Raw genomic sequence first — 15,013 nt, forward strand, 5'->3', positions numbered from 1 at the left:
GTTTCTTGACCATTATAAACAATATTATTCCAGGCTCTGTATGGGGTTTCTTGCCTGCCCTCCAGTATATCTCTTTTTGTGCTCGTCCGCCATTGAATTTGCAAGGCGATAAATGAAAACCCTTGGTGTTATTTCCTCTGTTAATGATAACAGAAATGTTTTTAAGAGATTACTTGGAGACTGATGGTAAATTTGGGCCTCTTTAATTTTAGTGCAAAGCAGCAACATGGAATCTAGCAGAGGTACTGGAGTTTATCTACCCTTTTACTGCACATTTTGTCTAGATGGCATACAGAAAGCTGGTTTGTTACATCATTTTCTTTGACAGAAATTGGTTGCTGAATAAGAACAGTATAGCAACACATAGCATGGCTAAACAGCAGTAAGACATCATCAGCTGTCATGTTACCCACGAAATACGTAGAGTCACAACACTGCCGTGAAGTTTGCGTGAAAGAATTCTGACTTCTGATTTTATCGTGCTCACTTCTCAGTCAGAGGTACATAGGCCAGCTTAGGTTTTCTTGTATCAAGGGCCTTTACGTTTAAGAGAAAAAAAAATACCACATGATGCAAAAATGCATTGACTTTATTTTCATGACTAGATGTAGTGCTTTTGGGTAATGATCAGGCATTGCTTTCTCTTACTGTTGTTTGATTAAAATGTGAATACAGTCTTGACTTGATAATCTTACCAGGTACACACGGAGCAAAAAAAAAGAAAAGGTATTTTGCACCTCAAATTGATTTGCATAAACCAAACAATCTGTTGCTGGTTGGATTGCAAAATGGTTTATTTTGCCCATTGGCCACAAGGGCGACAATATTGTATTTTTGATGCCAGAATATAGCTTTCATGCATTAGCTCTAAAATGACAATATGCTTTAGCCTCTCGGTGCTTAGATTTGCTCCATTTGGAAATCTTTTAAGTAGTAATAATAATAATGTTTTGAGGAAATTGAGTGGAACACTAAATTATTCTCTGAAACCTAAGTTCAAACTGTGCAAGGCTAAGGGAGCTGAAAATCAATGCACTTTTAAAGTCATTAGAGATCACAAGTGAAATAAGTCTGTGTTGCTTTAGCTAAGCTTTTAGTGTGCCATGGTATTATTACAAAATCAGCCTGAATCTGCATTAATTTCACAGTCTTTTTCTTTAAGATGCCCAAGGGTGCATGAAGAATAAAATTTAAATCTCAGAAGGCAATGTTTTTATTAGTCAAAAGGGCAGTGAGTCATGCACTGAAAAAGTTGACCTGTACCATGCCCAGTGTAGATATGACTGACAATAGTAAAAGGGTGGAAAAATATCCCAGGCATTAGCCTACTGGCTTTTCATTACGATTTAAAAGGCTGAAGAGGGAGAAAAGTGATTTTTAGTTATTCCTAACATAGCTTCAGAATTGTTCAAGTTGCTGGTAGCTTTCATAAATCAAAGAGTTATACTTGTACCTAGGACTTGGAGAAACAAAAATGGTAAAGATTTTTATTTTTAATATGTTATTTTCTTAAATGTTGAGATTCCACCTACATTACTGAATTTTGTCTGAGTCTTTTCACACTTAAGCAGAGGGTACACAGTGGAGTTTTTCCTCATCCTTATTTGTATGGTTGTTCTCGGTGCATCACAGAAATATGTGACTTTGTGGGCTCCTTTAAATTGGCAGTTCAGCTGCCAGTGATGCCAGTCATTTATTCACTGTCCACAATTTACCTGCACAAAAGCTGTAGCAAGTAATCGTTAATGCATGGTCTGAATAGACTAAACTGTGCAATCCAAAATCTACATAAAAGCCTTACTTATTTCAAACCCTGTGGCTAAAGAACAAAAACAATTTAAAAAGAAAAATAAAAAAAAGGAAAAAAGCAAACACAAATTAAAGGGAAAAAACCCTTTCTCCTCACTCATCCCCACCTAATTTTTTTTCTTTCATCTATGGTCAGATTAGCAAGTCAGCACTGTCGATAAATAAACTAGAGAAGTTGTTTATTTTTATGTACTACTGAGAACAGTGTCGTCTTGTGGCCGTTCTCGTAGACTGTGTTGGTTTAACAAGCGTCCAACCCTTTTGTCTTGTTGTTTTTTGTCTTTCCTGCTCCCTGTCCCCTTGTTCCCACAGGCTGTGCGTTTGTCACATTTTCTACAAGGGCAATGGCACAGAATGCAATCAAAGCCATGCACCAGTCTCAGACCATGGAGGTACAGTACTGTATCATTTGCCCTTTCTTTGTTTTCTTTGTGCAAATGATTGCGAATGGTAAAGCCATGCTCTCCTGGACCAGATCAGACACATGACAATCACAGATTTAAACTTTTTACCAACTCACTCTACTTCTCTTTGTGAAGCTTGTTTTTCTTGATGACCTGAAAGCACACAGTAAGGCTGCTGTGTGGTATCCAAACACGGCTCTTGATCCTGTTTTCAGTGGCATTCAGCAGAAAATAAAAACGCTGTGAATACCACTCCTCAGTCATACTCAGAGTATATCTGATGAGTAAATGACCTTTAATTTTAACACACGTATCGCCAAAGAAAAATCTTAGTTCCTTTTAAATAGATGTTTAAGTGTTGTGGTTTGCGCTGCTCTGAGAAAAAGCTCAAGAGATTTAACCTGGCCACGCTGAGTTACTCGTGCATGTGTTTTTCTGCAAATAGAATCTCTTTTTAAGTTAATATAATTTCTCCTTCTTCGTGTAGCCAATAAAAATGCTAATGGTGACAGAGCGTATCAAAGTGTGGCACTTCCTGCAGAGCACTGTCGTGGCTGGCCCCTCACAAGCAACGCTCTTCATGTCCTCCCAAGCTGCCTCTATGGCCTCGTATTTTATGACAACGAGCAACACAAAACTTTAAACCTGCTCACTTAATGTGAATGCAGCTGCAGGCTAACGATCCGTTCATTGGAGTGGTTATCGAATGCCACGGCTTGGCTGGCAATCTCAAAACTTTTTTCAGTCTGTGATTTTTGTCATGGTCTCTCAGAATTTTGCACAAAAAACCGCACAAGTATGAAGCCTTTACTTACTCTGGATCTTCTAGCTTATCATTGGAGAGTGCATGTTATACTGTATTATGTATACTGTATCTTTGTGTAGTGATGATTTTTCTCAGAGGTGACATTGATGTTATGTGCACTTGTTTCTTTTTTTTATTTCTTCCTCCACCAGGACCTTTCAATTTTTTTTTTTTTCCTCAGTGATTTTTCTTTGCAATGCTCTAGTCTCCCAAAGCATGCTGGGTGCTAAACAATCATTATTGCGTCATGTCGTTGAGCTGCTTTGTGTAACAAGCCAAGGGGGGAGACCAGGGGCGGGAGGGTGGAGACAGGACAAGAAGGAGAAGATAAAAATCAAGCCAGTGCATGAAAATGTCACTAACTGTTTCCTCTGTGCTACAAGTAATGATATCGGCATTGCAAAGCTATTGTCTTTCCAAACATCACGTTTGAATTTGGTTGAGCTCTTTTATAATCAATGTGTTTTCTTTTCAGTGCAATGCATTTTTAGACCCTGAGTATACAGTTTTAGATGAGAGTCTGCCAATGAGATGAGAATAATTGAACTGATCTTTACTAGAAAGCTGATGTTATACAATCTATGCAGTCTGACAGTATATTGTGGAAAAAATGCCACTTTGAGTCTCTGAAATAATACTCGTAGTAATTTGTCTGCCATGCACTGCTCCATTAATTCAGATCTATATGTTTTGCTGGGTTTGAGTCCAAGTAAAAAGGAGATGTTTATTGGTAATACTGTGTTTTACCTATATTTTCCATGTGGTTTAATGTATTTTTCTGTCTAACAAAATGAATTTTACACAGCTCTGCTTCAGAAGATGATAAAATTAAAGAGATAATACCTCCCAGACAAATTCTCCCATTTTACTATTGCATGCTGTACTCCAAAAGAGGCTACGTTTTGATGTGATACTCCTGTTGACATTAGTTCTGTAGAATAGTTACTCTTGGATCAAAATACTTCTCAACACCTTTAGAGGAGTCATCAATGAGATGCCCAAACTGGCAAAGCAATTGCAATTATTTTACACTTTGAACATCTGGGTCTTTTTGTCAGTTTTGTCTTTTTTTGTCAGAGAGTCCCTTCTTGGAGAGAAGCACTACACCCTCCAGGTTTGTGGGTGAGGGACTCAACAGAGTCTGTGCAGCCTGTCTTGCCAACACAAAGCAAAATGCGAAGACAGCGCCCGCTGTTGGGAAGAAAATGGCACTAAATGGGGTGGAGGTACCACGCCATTGAATGAGGAAGGGAGATTAACTTCATGTATGTGCTGGGAGCTTCCTCTCAAGACAGAAAATGGAAAAACATAAATCAGAAATCATTCTTTAAGAAAAAGAATTTTGCTCACTTTTGCCCAAGCTCTTCTAGTGGAAAGTTACTTGGGTTAGCTGGTGTTAAATCTCAGCTCTCAGCCTGATAGAGTGGTTCTCAGACACTTTTGTTTCGTGTTTTTTGCAAACAAAAGTGGACTGGGAGGATGATATGTAGTACACAATTACATTTCAACCCATTTACTGCAGATTTTTTTTTCTGATTTCATTATTTTCAGTTCTTTGCCATGCATCATTGACCAAGATGAATTTTCAAAGTGGGCTAAGAAAGAACAATGAGGATGTTATTGTCCAGATGAACACGTCTCCTAGAATAATGAATTCTCTTACTACTCTTTCCACCTGACTTTCTGACCTGGTTCAATTAACTGATTTTTAAAACATAATTACTACTCTAAGTTTTTGCTCTTCTCTCTCATTTCTGTGGAGTTTTTTTGTTTATTTGTTTAAGGCATTCAATCGCAGCACCAGTAGAAGACGCTAATTTGTTATGATGGAGAAAATTTGATGCAACAATAATAACCCTTTTCTCGTATAGAGCCACTTGCTACATATAATTTCAGTCTTCAGAATGTTTACTCTCTTGAAAATGAAGTGATGAAATATAAAGCAGACAGTGAAAAAAATAAATTATAGATACATAAATTGCAGAGATATTGTTTTTATACAATTTACTGATATTTAAACATTCGTAAACTTGATGTCGGCTGTAGTGTTGAGTGCTGAGCTGCTGAACTAAGAACTGAAATAGCCATATAATATTTCTTCCTTTGAAATCCATTTCTATTTCTTTGGAAATAGACTTGATTCTCCTGTACATCTAGGTAGAAGGCAGTAGATGCTGCTTGTTTTTAGTCCAGTGCTACCCAACCTCATATTAAATACAAACAGCTTGCTTTTTTTAATAGTGAAACCAGAAAAATCTATATCACACCCTCCAGCCCTTGGCTCCTTTTTCTTTTTTTTTTTTTAAGGGTCTTGTTTTTGATATTAGTATAAAAATCACAGGAGAGAGGTAATTGTGTAGCAAGCTGACTCCTTCATAATCTTTATTTGATTGCTGGAGTGGTACGTACCTCCTTTCTTCTTCACTGAAACATTGAAAGACATTCTTACAATGAAACACACAGGAAAGGAGCTGGAGGTGGAATAATAAATCACAAGTTATTATTTTCTAAGGTAATTCTAAAGGAACAGTATTGATGGGAGATCTACATACAAGAGATTTTATTATTGTGGTTTATTTCACCATTTCGTCTGTTGATTGTGAATATTCTTATCTTTTGTCCTGATGTGAGGTTCTTCAGAGAAAAGGTACATGGCTGCTTTTTGTAAATAACAGAAGATGGGAACTTTTCTGAAGATGTTCACAGTATTGTGAAAGCAGCCATGGGAAGAGTTAGGTTAAGTGTAACCCCGCTCCCCATCCCATGCTATACACTCTGGCTAAAGTGCTGCTGTGTTTTTTGGACTTGAGTCACCTTTCACTCATACCATTGTGTTCAGTTTGAAGTTAGACAAGAAATTAGTGTAACAAAGCAGGGCGGGTGCAGGGAAGTTATTCATTGGATCCTGTGAAGCTGGAAAACAGTATGAAATGGATTGACAGTTTCTATGACTCACAAAATGCTTGAATTAATTTGAAGAACTGAATCATTGCAGTATATAGTTTGGTCCCTTGATTTGAAAAAAAAAACGAAGACTTGAAAGGTTAAAGTATGAAAACATGTTTTTATATCTTAGTGGGGAAAGAAATAGAGCAAGAGCAACAGGCACGTCTTTCATATTCACATCTCGTTCTCTCAGTGACTTTGCCAGGAATACCAAATCAAGGGAAATATCCAGCATACCTTAAAAGACCATCTGGTCCATGATCTCTTTCTCGAGGGTCCCTCAGACATGGGTGAAGAGTAGGCTGCAGACCAAATCTCTAGTTCTTTCTTACAGCCTCCCTGTTCCGTAAGGTGCCTTACAGCCCTCCCACGTCATGTAACAAGAGGCTCATAGAAGCAATAGAAGAAATGGTGGCAATCAGGAGTGGGCTGCTATCACAAGAACTAGTCACTTTTGGTCTGCATCCTGCCCTTTGTTCACATCTCAAGGATGCTTGGTACAAAGCATGCCTGGGAGCAGACCGCAGGTGGGTGAGTTGTCCTAGCAACATCATCCCTTTGTGCTCACTTGGGACTGAGGGTCCTTGGTATGCAACAGACCAGTGACCCTCTGATGATAGGCGCTGCAGTAAATCGGTTGCTCACAGTCTATTTACGTAGATCACACAAGCCAACTGCACCAAGCGTGACCGCACAGCCAGACCGCGGTGCCAGGGCAGTGTTGGCTGTGCACTCCCCCGCAGCAGGGATGTTGGACACCTCTCCCTTTGGCGATGCCTCGAAAACAGACTGCAGACAAAGCATCACGTCCATCTCATCAGCTGTGAAGCTTAATTAAAGAGGACTGGTACACTTTGCTGTCTCTGGCAGCAATTTTGATAGCTGGAAGGAAAAGAGAGCCTGAGGAAAGGTGTTTTATAAAGACAACTGGGGAATTAATGGTTTCTCTGTAGCCTTTTTTTGCTAAGAAGCTGAAAATCTTAGTCCTTGCAATCCTACCTATGCCAATCACAAAGAGAGGGTGAGCGATCAGGTCATGCCATTGCTGGTGGTTCTGTGGGACATGGCTGAGCTCATGGTGCGAGGGTGACTCGGTGTGATTTAACGCTTCTGTCTTTCCCGATCTGTCTAACCACAGGGCTGCTCTTCGCCAATCGTGGTGAAGTTTGCCGATACCCAAAAGGACAAGGAGCAGAGACGCTTGCAGCAGCAGTTGGCACAGCAGATGCAACAACTCAATACTGCCACTTGGGGAAACCTTACAGGTCTTGGAGGACTCACACCACAATACCTAGCTGTAAGTCCATTTCAGAGGCAGTGGCTGTATTATTCTATATTTATTTTAGAACCATGGTAAATCAGCTAGAGTAAACTGCCTGAAATAAATTGCTAAGGCTTCCAGGATATGTAGCTTGTCTTCTCCTATATAAAAACAACCTCTGTATGTTTATCACATGGTCTAAAAATAAATAACAAGGGATAGAATTTGAATAAACATATAAAGATGTGTCAGTGCTGTCCAAGGCAAGCATTTAAAGTTTACTTGTGCTGCAAAATAAAATCAGGTTCCATTAGTTTTATTGTTCTTTTGAATGTTAAAGTCTGTTTTTTATAGCTGGAATCAAATTTAAGTCCTTCCTTAGGAGAGGACAGATAGGCAGCTGAACGCTGTAGGAGCCATATCTATATGGTGCAGCCTGTAAACTTGAATGTTGTGGCTCAGTTCTCTGATTTTCCATGTTTTCATTTGGAAATGGCTTTCACTTTACTGTGTGGCCCTGTCAATCCTAAGCATGAGTAGTTCATACAACCTTGTACAGAAAGCGAAGGTGGCAGGGGAAAGCAATTTTTTTCTCATAAATTTAAAATGGTGTTTTCCTTGGTCCATTTGTAAAATGAGAAAGAGGCGTTAGCTGCTGGCTCTGTGGAGGAATCTGAAATCCACAGCCGTGTGTCTTAGGTCTGGGATGGCCAAGAGAGACTCCCCTGCAGCACTGCTGAGAGGGAGCCTCTGTCTTCTGTGGCTCTGGAGTTGAGAGGTCTGGTTGAGCAGCTTTTGGATAACTTGTAGAGTTCTTGATGGTTCCAAGCTGGACAAATAGATGCATCCCTATATATGTACTATGTATGCATAAATACATAATTTGTATGCATACAATGCTTTGGTATAGCGATATAATTATAAACAGCAATTTACCTGGCAATTAAAAATATATATTAGTACTGAGGTAGGCTAATTAATACTGAGGTAGGCAAAACTGGTGTATACAAATACCAGTTTAATGAGGATCTGTGTGCTTGATTCATAAAGATAATAAAGAAAAAACTGAATTCGGCGGGATGGGGGAGAATGGACCGTGATTGACAGAGATGAGTTATGGTAACTACTAGACTACAGAGGGTTGTAATTAGTCACGCTATGTTGGTTTAAATAGATTTAACACCTGGTTGTTAAAAAGAATAAATTGATTAATTGTTTTAAAGCAGCAATGTTATTGAGTTTCCCTTGTGTCTCTGTGTTTCTTAATAGAGATTAGACATTAATATGGATTTACAGCATTGACTCTAGGGATGTTCATTCCGACAACAGACAGAAGCAAGAGACTATATAAATGTAAAGGAAAGCATAAATACTCCAAATGTGAAATGATGGCTCATTTTAGTTTTATCTTCATTTGTTACATTCATGTCAGATAGATTGCTGTGTTGTGTTGTTAATTTGCAGCTTCTGCAGCAAGCAACTTCCTCCAGTAACTTGGGTGCCTTCAGCGGCATTCAGCAAATGGCCGGTAAGTTAAAAAGCATCTCGTTTTGCTCCAGCTATGTTTTGTGCTCTTAAGCTATTGAATTCTGTACCTCTAATAATCACATTGTCGGGGCGGAGGGGGAGCGTGTTGTGTATTAAATGTGGCAGATGTATTGGCAGGGGACAGCTCGTGGTTCAACATCAATAGAAACACTTTCTCCCCTCTTTCAGAAACTGAAATTAAACCCAGTGGTCCCAGGTTGTGCAAACAGTTTGTTTTGCATTAGTCACCTGCCATTTGTCCAAAGTAACCAATTGTAAATTGCAGGAGAGCTCTTAGTCCCTGCAGCCATATCCTGCCCTATGAAAAGTGTCAGTAAAGCAACAGCAGGATTACGTTCTTATTTCCAGCGAGATTTCTGTATCCTGAAAAATCAAATTAATGGCAGCCCTCAAACATTTTAATAATAGGTAGTGAGTAAAAATGTTCTGACCTTTTTAATGAAACCCAAGATTACAGGCCTACCTTCAGTATGAATTTTCAGGCTCCTTTTATAATCATGGAAAATTAACTGGGTGCCTTTTTGACTTTGGCACCCTAGTTGACAAAATTACACAACAGAAGCTTTTATGTAAAAGTATAATCTTTAGTCTGGGGGAAAAAAAGAAAGAGAGAAAGGGAAAAAAAATCAAAGTGTGAGCGGATTTGAAAGCCAGCTAGTTGGAGGGTTTCTTAGTAATGAGCTGTGTGCCAGTAGTAACTGATGTGTAGTGATTAGCAAAAGGTCACTCCCACTGTGTGACCTACCATGCTGATACCCTAACTTAACGTGATGCTAGAGAAGGCAGCATGTGCAGTAAATCAGAGCACAGATGCACATTATGCCTGCCGCGAGAAACTGTTAAAAAGCTTTTTTTCCTTGTTAGAGGAAAAAAAATAAAAAAGGAAGCACAAAACCCCTAAATTGCTACATTAGTTTATTTTAATCATGAAGCCACTGAATCAATGAAATACAACATAGTGCTTGCTTCATCATCACAAAACAAGGGCTAAAATATTCAAAAGTCTTTATGAGCACCATTTTCTCACTCTTCTTTTAATCCTGGTCTTCTGCTTCTTCTGATTCTGCTTTGAATGGATCCTGAAATATTTTAACAAGTATAGATATACCGCACCATATAGCTATACCCCACAGGTATTCTTGGCTCCATCGTTATATTATACCATTATTGCAGTGACATCAGAGAGTAATGTGAACCTGCTGTCTGACAATATAAATTGGCCTACAGATGACAATATCTCTGAATTATTCTCTCTTCCTCAGACCTGCTGGCAGTGCTTGCTGGTTCTATTATGTTACACTTGCAATCTAGCATTTTTTCATCAAAAAAATGTATCTTAATATGATAAACAGAACAGAGCTGTTCAGTAACAGTTTTATACTTGGCACTTTTGGAAGTAGCTTTGAGCTCAGAGATTGTGTTTAATGTTTTGATATTTGGTTAGGTCTACAGAATGAAAGAATTGAGACACTGAAGAAAAATAATGTGATATCCGTTGCATTATGTGCACCTCAGAAGTTTTCTGTTGCCTGTTTCTCACTGTCAGTGTAGATTCAGCTTTGTCTCCAAGAACTGTGTTGAAACTAAGAATTTTAGTCAAGTAATTTCAGGATGAGCTCTTAATCTGGGGTGTAGTTTATTCTCTGAAAATCATAAGGTCTTGAGTCTGGTAGAAAGTAATCTTAAGAAATTGTAGTGTCTTTGTTACTTGAGGGATATGCATTCTCAACTATAGATTAGGTTGCTAATGCTCTCATCTATGGGATAATTTCATGACTGACTGCCTCTACTAGAAAATAGATTTTTTTTTCTCTTATACTCGTGTTATCAAACCAGCTTGAAGTTCACTCCTTTCCTTCTCCAAAACATGGAAGTCATAAACCTTGATGTTCAAAGTCAAATTAGTGATATTAAATTTCTCTTTTAGCTGAAGCTCCACATGAAAGTGCTGAAGACTGAGCCCTATTTCACTGTTAGGACTGAGAAATCATGTCCTCTCCTCAGAAATCTTGTAGTACTATGTTATGCTGTGCATCTATCTTAAGCTTCATTTATTATGTTTTGTGAAAGGAATAGAAAATACTCCTGTGTTTGCAGGAAGATCTTGCATTACCTTCTAAAGCCATCCTTGAATGTTTGTAAAGGCCCAGAGTTTTTTAGCTTAAGCTATATATGTTTGTTTTACAAAAATGAACCTAATATATATTTCCATATTGTGTATAGTTTGCCTGTTAATAAAATATTTCATAGTAAGGATAAACTTTAAATACAATTGAGGAAGGTGCTAAGGAAGATCCATCATTGCAGCCTTCAAGTTCTTTGAACTTTGAGTTTGAGGGGTCCAGCTTTTATCTTTGAAGACAGTAGGTGTGCTTACCGCTGAATTCAGACACTAAAAGTTTGATCAAAAGCCACATGAACCATTGAAATTTCACTCTTACTTACATGTCAGGGCTCTAGTGCCTCTTTGGTGCTTGAGTCTCAATGAAGTCATAGTTTGCTAAATTAGGATTTCTAATACACTTCTTGTCCAAAATTAGAGACCTTTGAATCTGCAAGTGTTTATTTGCACTGCTAAAGCCCGTGTTGTCTCTGTACTGAGCAGAAAAGACACAGCACAAACCCTGCTGCATGTGTGAAGAAATACTTGCCGTGCAGTCGTCAGTGATATTATTTCTTAAATCAAAGCAATTTTCTTTTCTAGCAGAGCAAAGACACTGATCTTCAGTGTGAAGTTTTAAATTCCCTTTCCCTAATATCATGCCTCAGTCTGGGTAAAGTAGATTTTATCTGGCAAAAGCACAGGTTCTTTGGTTTTGTTGAAAGGAGTGGGTTTTTTAGTCATTTCAGATTGAAGAGAATTGGAGTTTGTTTGTTTGATTGGGAGCTGGGAATCCAATCTGAAGAAAAATGAGGATTTTTCTCAAGAACTCTCTAACATACAGCCATTGTACACACAGAACACCAGCTCCAAAAGCCAGTGCTGTTCTTGCTGCAGCAGCGCACTGGCCCTGCTGTGTGTTCAGTATTGCCCTTGCCCTCTCTTCATAAACCACGCGTGAAGGCCAAGCAAGTCATGAAACTGGTTTAACTAAAATTTGTAAGATAGTAAATTTGAGAGACAAAAAGTAGTAGGTTTCCATCCAACTTTCCAAGCTTTATGATCCCACACTTGGTTCTCCAGTTTAGGTTTTCTCATTTCTATTGAAAAATGAGTTTTTCATTCAATTATTTTATTTGAGGAGCCAAGACAAAGAAAACAGTGTAATATGTCGAACTGGTAATAAAGTTGGGAGAGTTGGCAGTGATGCCTTTGGTATTATAGTAATCCCCTGCTCTTGATTACAGGAGCCAAACCTTGCCAAACTCTGCTTCACTGCCCTTTGCAAAACATGCAAGCACATACCATCATCACGTGTGTATTTCATAGTGAGCACTTCCTCAATTTTCCTCCTCTGCTATCTGCAAATGCTAATTTAAAAGCAATGTTTTCTCTCATATGCCTCTCAAGCCTCAGTGTCTAGCCTGTGCTTTGTCTTTGGGGAAGGCTCATAATGTAGATGAATTACATTATGTGATGTGATTGTCTTACTTTAAAAAGACAACGCAAGCTACATTAAGCACTAGCAACCTTTCAAACAAAAAAGACTCCTCTTTCAAATATATACAAATTGCTTGGAAAGCTTAGTTCAGGGGAGATTGATGTCGCTTGAACGTTTGCATTGGATTTGGTTGGCGCTGGATCACGTCCTAAAAGCTGCAGTAATTTAAGCCAACCTGCCTGTTTAAGAAGAACCTGGAAAGTACCGTACAGACAGTATAAACAGGGAGGTTTTAGATTACATAGAGTGATTGTAGAAAATTGAAATGTTCAAAAATATATGATCTGTGAAGATTTTCTATTGTCCGTTAATGTAAAACGTTTTGGCAGGAATAAATATTTGCTCACACAGAAATATTTCTATATGTGTGACTGCTCAAGGCATATAAACATGTACAGTACTTATAAAAGACACAAAGGCCCTCTCTTAATTTCGTTGAACAATGAGTGCATTTTGCTTTCTGAAGTCATGCAGGAGAAGAAACCATGCTTTTGGCTTCTCTTGCTTTGGCTTTCAGATTCCTAAACCCTCCACATCTGGGACTTTTTGTATTTTTCCGATGTATGGTTTTGTCCCAGTCCTTTCCAAACTCTCTCACAGTTTGGTTGCATTCTGGGTTGAACTTCTGGCTCTTTCTGAGCCCTGTTCAATCCATTTCACCCTTCTTCTGTTACTCAAGCCAGATTTCCTCCTGTTGCAGAGTCTGTAGGAGCAGATGGGTGAGAGAGACTCTGCGAGGTTCTGCTTTCTGAATATTTTCCTCTAATTGTTGGATTGGCTCAGTGGATCTGGAGGGACCGGTTGGAAGCCAGGACCATCTGCACAAAAGCTCTATACTTTTGCATTGGCCCAAGGATCCTTTATATCCTCTGACTCTTCGGTGGCTTCATTCCAGTAAAGCCATACTGAAGGAGGGCTTCTCCTGCTATGACCTCTTTAGGGATATCGTATTAAAAGTAAAGGTCACTGAGAAACTGTTTCCAGCTCAAGGGAGATAGCTGTTTCTTAAAGATAACTGCCAGCTTTGAAAATGTTGACCTCAGGGACTAAAAACATGGAGCTTTTGGAACAGTAATTCCATTGAAAGTCCTACTTAATTTAACCCATACAATTACCTTTTCTTTTTGTTAGCTAATAAATTAAACAACTCCATTTAGCATTTTTGGAGAGGCAGTTTGAAGCAAGTGAGGCTGCTCTCAATCCACACGTTGCTCCTGCTCACAGGAGAAGGAGAGGCACCTTGAGAGGAAAACCAGTTCTCAACAGTTTACAAGACGTGCTTATTCAGGTGGTAAAAGTGCATGATGTGGAAGTTTGGCCGAGTCTGGGCACAAGATCTGTAGCTCTGGCTGGGCTTTCCATAAATGACGAAAGGAAGGAGAAGAGCTTTTTATTGCCTTCGTTCTTCTGTGGGTGGAATTCACCCCACTAAACCTCAGCAGTTTGGAAATTAGGCATTCGGTCTCCCTGCGATGTCCATGAAGAAGGGAGTCGCTCCCAGGCTGCAGTTCGTCTTACCAAAGGCTGGGGTTAATCTCTCTGTTTCAGAGTTGGATGAATCATCCTCTCTCTCTCTCTCTTTTGACTATGACAAGAGCCTGAACGAGCAATTTTTATTCCGGTAAAGTTAAATCAGATGAATCCTTCCCACTAGGCCTGCAGAAATTTCACCTGGGAAAAGCGCCTTTCTTGCCAGGTTGTGCTTAGAGCGTGCGCAACTTGAAAATGTGCTGCAATCCTATGAGTCAAATAGTAACTCTCAGCCGAATTTAAGCGTGTACTCTTAAAAAACAGGGCAGAATCAAATGTGGACTTAAAAGTTGTTTTAAGGACTTTGCTAAATCAAACACTAAATGGTCAGGGTACCTTAAGCACTGTTCAGATGAGCAGCTTTTCTAAAGGTAGGTGCAGAGCTTATATGGTTGGATGGAGGTAGTGCTCAGGTTTCTTTTCTGTTTTAATTCTTACAATATTGCTGGAATAACAGCACATTCTTTCAGACACAGGTAGTGAAGCCTTTACTCACATTTCTAACATCAGCATCTGGAATGGGTGGACATCAGCTTTAGCAAATAGTTGCTTTTTGGCCTGGAGGTGATAAACTTTACCTTAATCCACAGTTTTTAAGATGCAGTCAGGATTTACTTCAGAAGGAATAAATCTTAATAATTGGGAAGGATAAAATTTCCAAAGAACAGGAACTCAAGGCAGTGGGAACTGCTTATGAGCTGTTCAAGTTTGGCTCTGATAGTCACCATTCGCTTTGAAATTCTCCATGCATATGTTGTCACTAAAATATGGCCAGTGCCTTCCTTTATCAGGAATTTGTTCATCAGGCAAATCTCAATGATTTCCTAATATGATTTTACTACGATTTTGGAAACTCAAGAGCTGATGAGGCCTAAGAAGTCTTCAGGAACAGCCCGTGACTCTGTTGCCTCTTCTACAAACACCCAGTAATTCAGAATTTACAGTTATCACAGGAGAAAAGCTGTGGTGACTGAAATGAGGCAAATTGCTTCATTGAATGAAAGTTTGCATCGGAGGCAGCGCGAGAAGTTGTAAAATGGAAATCTCGTGCTCTCAAATTTCCCCGTGTTTTCACAGAACTGCATCTGTGACTGTGCAGCACTACAAA

The 15,013-nt window shown here is 39.1% G+C and overlaps 1 protein-coding gene across 16 annotated transcripts in view; it reads left to right on the forward strand.

Moving 5' to 3' along the window:
- The window catches only part of CELF2 (CUGBP Elav-like family member 2), a 565,018-nt gene that overhangs the window by 498,329 nt on the left and 51,676 nt on the right, over positions 1–15,013 (forward strand). For 10 of the 16 annotated variants that reach the window (XM_086744976.1, XM_086744963.1, XM_086744970.1 and 7 more), the window contains 4 exons: positions 213–242; positions 2,122–2,201; positions 7,103–7,261; positions 8,690–8,753. In XM_086744976.1, the coding sequence (XP_086601102.1) occupies positions 213–242; positions 2,122–2,201; positions 7,103–7,261; positions 8,690–8,753 (333 nt within the window). The remainder of the gene's footprint in view (positions 1–212; positions 243–2,121; positions 2,202–7,102; positions 7,262–8,689; positions 8,754–15,013) is intronic. The other 6 variants (XM_086744906.1, XM_086744890.1, XM_086744915.1 and 3 more) reach the window with 1 other exon arrangement.

This window comes from Chlamydotis macqueenii, chromosome 1 (assembly GCF_036417535.1).
Source record: "Chlamydotis macqueenii isolate bChlMac1 chromosome 1, bChlMac1.mat, whole genome shotgun sequence".
Taxonomy (NCBI): domain Eukaryota; kingdom Metazoa; phylum Chordata; class Aves; order Otidiformes; family Otididae; genus Chlamydotis; species Chlamydotis macqueenii.